This window comes from Hipposideros armiger, unplaced genomic scaffold, assembly GCF_001890085.2.
Source record: "Hipposideros armiger isolate ML-2016 unplaced genomic scaffold, ASM189008v1 scaffold_397, whole genome shotgun sequence".
Taxonomy (NCBI): Eukaryota; Metazoa; Chordata; class Mammalia; order Chiroptera; family Hipposideridae; genus Hipposideros; species Hipposideros armiger.
In genome coordinates, this window is record NW_017731747.1 from 1047841 (window position 1) to 1052777 (window position 4937).

The window sequence follows — 4937 nt, forward strand, 5'->3', positions numbered from 1 at the left end:
ATGGTTAAGAACTGGCTTGGGACGCCAGAGGGCCCCGGTTCGGATCCCACATATGAGGGCCAGTGACACTGCCCTCCAACAACTAAGATGCTGAACAACAGCTCAACCTGGAGCTGGGCTGCTGGGAGTCGCTGAGATGGTGTAGGCTGCAGCCCCTGTGGCAGTGGGTTGCCATGGACTACCATGTGTAGCCAGCTGCCAGCGTGAGCGGTCTGAGTGGCCGGCTTAGCCGGCAACTGATCTGCCTCACCCGGGAAGAGCGCAATGATGGTGCCAACTTGGGCCAGTGAAGCAACGTCCTCCACAATTAGACTGAAGAACAAAACGACAGCAACTTGTCTGTTCCCCTTCCCCCAATTCCCCAGCACGTTCCCATCCCCCCAATTCCCCAATAAAAATCTTAAAAAAAAAAGTCTTAGGTGCCATCACATAGCTATTAAATCGATAAATACGAGTTATAAAATATTATGGAGACATGGAATCATTTAGCTAATGGCGTTGTAAATAAAACCCGTCTTTCTTGAAAGAACCCTGGCAATATTAAATAAAGCTTCTTGCCTCTGACCTAGTAATTTTATATTTGGGAATATGCAAGTAATTCCTGCTAAATACATTCTAGCAAAGCTATTTGTAATAGAGAAAAACTGGGACCAATCCAAATGCTCTATAAGCAAGACATGGTGAAGCAAACCATACATAGTACAGTAACAGAATGTAATATTATATAATCAATAAAAACCAACAAGAACGTGCACTATACTGATGTTCAAATGTATGTACATGATCGCAAGCTGAAAGAACAAAAGTACTGAACATAGTCACAGCTATGTTCTTCACAGTTACAAAGGCTAATAAAAGATCATGAATAGGAAGTCAGAGCAATATTAATATAATTTTATGTTTACTGAACTTTGTTCCTCTGCCAGTGAACTGAACATAAAACATTTTGAGAGGAGAAAATGGCCAAATGCTCAGGGTTCTTTTGACTGTCTCTCAATATACACACTGAGCTAAACGCAGGACATGTACCTTACAGTACATAAATTACACTATGCTGAAGATACCTAAACTTGTTTCATCTCTACACTTATGAATATTTTACAACAGCACAATGATGATAAATACTGTACTTTTCCTCTAAGAAATGCAAAATATATTTAGAGTGAATATACAATAAGCAAACATGATTATACCTGTTACAGATAGAAAAACTGATGGAAACGATCAATGATCTGCTCAATTCATCCAACTCCTGATTCCCTACTCTAACAGCATCTTCTAGAAATAATTATTCCCATTTCACAACTCTCCCATTTCTAATTTTTAAAATACGTCCCTTCAGCTTTTCTGAACAGTGTACACGACTGTCTTTAACAAATATGGAATGGATGAGAAAAAAAAATGCTAAAACCCTGATTGAAGAAATGAAATTTTAAACTGTTTAAACTGTTTACTGTTTTTCTCCTTTGAGAGGCAAAGAGAATATTAACATTTACTTCCAACTCCCTATATCAGGTAGTCAACTGTAGGAAAAGACAAAAACTGCTAAAAGTACATCTTTCTTCTCACGAAAGAGCTGTTTCCATTGACCAACATGTGAAAGCAGCTTGCAACAAAGATGAAATCCAAATATTTCAGAAAAATGATGTGCCTTGCCTGTTTTATGCCTATACCTTTGAAAATTAAAAATCCAGAAGGACCCTCTGAAATTAACCAAAAGTTAACTGAAAAGTACTATTGTACTTTAAGAAAAACTTGTTGAGAAAACGAAAGTCATCTAACTGGCAGACCACCTGTAAATTTCACTCATAACCATTTTTTGAAGTCCATCTCAAATGGCACTTCCTCTCTGTAGCTTTCCCTGAAGACTCCAATCCACAGATGTGCCCTCATTTGTGCTTTAGAGCAGTTCGGGCATACATCTTTTATAAACATATCAGATTTCAATAATCTGTTCATAAACTCATGTCCTTTACTTTGAGGTTCTTGGAAGACAGGGATGTGTGTGTGTGTATATATATATATATATATATATATATATATATATATATATATTCTAAGGCACTAGGAATACAATACACGATTGTTGTTATATTTAAATTTAAAGACGAAAAAGTAGGTTTTAAAGGCTGGTTACTAAAATATTTAATGGAAAAACCACTTTGCTTGTGACACTAGCTGCCCCCTCCACCTGGAAGCACTATATTCTTTCAGTCAGAACTGAAAGCTTCTTGCACTGCAGGGTATGAGTTACAGTTTCAAGCGCTACTGACTTGAGTAAACCTTAAAGATCCTTAGACATTTTTAGAGATCCAAGTTTTTAAATAGAAACTGTAAAATGCCGTGAAAAATTTAATAGCTTCTTTAATGCCCTAAAATAAGCTCAAAATTAACAGCTACATAAAGCTAGCATGTATAAAATAAACACCAGCTTAAAAAAAAATCAAACTTAGTAAATAAACCTATTTATAGATTGTAAAAGTCTGCTGAACGATTATTTGAATTGTTAAAATTATTAATGGTTTCAAAGAGATCCTCAAGCCCTGAATGTTAAGTTTTACCAACTTAGAATAATTGTGTATGTTTGTATATCATGTCGTACGCCGAATAACCTAATAGGTTACTTATGTCTCTTTTACTAGAAGTTAAACCGAAAACCTTGAATAAAGGTCTTAAGAGATCAACGTTTTCAAGACTTGCTCTAGGAAGAAAATGCCATTTTCTCCAAGTGTTTAAAACAATCTCAGAGAAACTAAATAGTGGGATCTTACATATTTTTTTTGTATAGTAAAACAATTTTTTTTTAACTTGAGAGATAGAAATTAACTGGTTTTTAGCCATTACAACAACTATTAAATGCGGTTCTGGGTGTTATATTTCGCAAATAATAACTAACTGCTAAACGTAAAGTTAAAATATCAGTCCTAGAAACAAGCTCTCATAACCAAGCAGAAGTTCCGGGAAAGTAGCATAAAACAGGAAGCAAGTAAATAAAAAGTTACTGGAAGACCTAGTGGTCCACTTGCTTGGAGTGCGTGACACAGGGCAGTGAACCAACACTCTCAGTAGTGGAACGCTTGCTGCTGACATGCACGCTTCCAACTCCAAGGAAGCGCCATATATACACAGTCCCTGTTCCAGAAAAACTGAATCCAGTTGCTCGTGCAACCTGGCCCGCCAGCCGGGAGGCGAGCCTCACGAAGGCCCACTGAGTCCTACAAAATCTACATCCTTACAAGGGCCGTTCCAGAGCCTCAGACCCACAGCCAGGCCGAGCGCCCGGGGCGCTTCTGTAGGCACTCGACCCCACTCACATTGCTACGCCCCCTTCCCCTCGGATCCCAGGTTCCCCGGCAGAGGGAGGCTTCCCCTTCCGACAATGCACCCAGAGGTTCACCAGGCCTCACCCACCTTGCACTCGTCGCTCTTTTTTCCTTCTTCGCAGAAGTTAACCGGCGCCAGGCCGGGCAAGTAGAAAGCGGCGCCCCGACGCGGGCCTGGGGCTGCCCCCAGCACGAGCAGCGACAGCAGCAACAACCGCGTCCACCGAAGTGGAAACGCCGGCAGCCTCGCGCTCATGACGGCTGTTTCCGGAAAAGGGCAAACAAGCCGAGGGGGTGAAGAGGGAATGAGGGACGGCGAGGCTCGGAGACTACAAGGCCGCCCAAGCAGAGGGAGGCCAGCCCCGCGCCGGACTGTTCCGGTTGCGCTAGGCGACACCGCTGGTCCCGCAACAGAAACCGAACCGGACCTCGACAGAGCATGCGCAATGCTGCCTGCACATGCTCAGTGAGAGCGGCAGCAAGCGCCCCCAGGAGTTTCCGGGAGGGCGTGTGGAGGAAATCCACTTTCCAGGTTTTCAGCGGGCCGGCTGGGGGCGTTGCTGGGAGGGATATTCCGATGCGCCTATTCCATTCCTATTCGAAATTCCGATCTAGAGCTACCTTGGGGCGCCATGGAATGTCCCGCTTGCCCGGCGCCCCTGGCTTGTTGGTTTGTCTCAATTTCCCTGAAACATCTTGAAGTTTCCCCACCACGCTGCCCGCAGCCCGCCAACCCCTATTACACAATTGGTGCTCCAAAGTACTTGCTGATGAAGGCGGACTTGGTGGCGATAAGGAGAAGCTTGGTGAACGCCTGATTCAGAGCAGGATAAGGAAACAAAGGGGAGGAACTAGCCTAAATTCTCAGAGACAGCTACTCAGAGGTGTCTGTAAGGGCAGGTTCCAAACATTGGATGCGGTGGTGCATTCTTGTGTGGGACAGTGTCTGTACAGAACAAACAAGACCTCTTTAAAAGTGAGTGGAAGAGAGGTGGGAGAGAAAAACGAAAGTAGGTGAATAGAAGGTAGTGTTGACCTTTCTTTGCAAAGGAAGATATGGGCACACCCTGGAACTCATTGAGGAAAGTAGTCCCAGCGAAATGAAATTTTGCTATGATTATCCTTGAGCAAGTTTCTGTCACTTTTCCTATTGAAGTGACGCCTTGTTCCTTATTGTATGTGCACATAGGGGTGTGTGTGTGTGTGTGTGTGTGTGTGTGTGTGTGTGTGTGTATGTGTGTGTATGTTACATTTTGTGAGTATCTTTCAAGGAGAAATTTGCTTTTGGTGACATAAAGTCAATTCAGTTGAGCCTTAGCGTTCAACTGAATACTTCAGAAGGGTTCATCAACTCAGACTATATAGCAAGGAATCATAACCCAAGGGTACCTCCAGCTCAGAATTCAAGAATGGGCAAGTTTGCTAAGTGGGCTATTCAGAAAACTGTGATGCCTCATGCAATTCTAGCTAAATTGTTGTAGGTGTTTGCACATTTCTCCCGTGGAAAGTTGATAACATTCACTAAATTTTCAGAACGATCTATGACCCTGCAAAAAAAGGTTAAGAACCACTGTTTTATACTGTAGGGTAACCAGAACAATGAAAGATAAAATT

General features: G+C 42.3%; 1 protein-coding gene across 3 annotated transcripts in view; it reads right to left on the reverse strand.

Annotated features, from left to right (window-relative positions):
- TM9SF2 (transmembrane 9 superfamily member 2) overlaps positions 1-3807 on the reverse strand; it is a 54044-nt gene extending 50237 nt beyond the window's left edge. For 2 of the 3 annotated variants that reach the window (XM_019663679.1, XM_019663678.1), the window contains exon 1: positions 3412-3769. In XM_019663679.1, coding sequence (XP_019519224.1) covers positions 3412-3579 — 168 coding nt within the window. In that variant the 5' untranslated portion in view covers positions 3580-3769. Of the gene's footprint in view, positions 1-3411 lie in introns of all 3 variants that reach the window. The other variant, XM_019663680.1, reaches the window with a different exon arrangement.
- Between the last annotated feature and the right edge of the window lie 1130 nt (positions 3808-4937).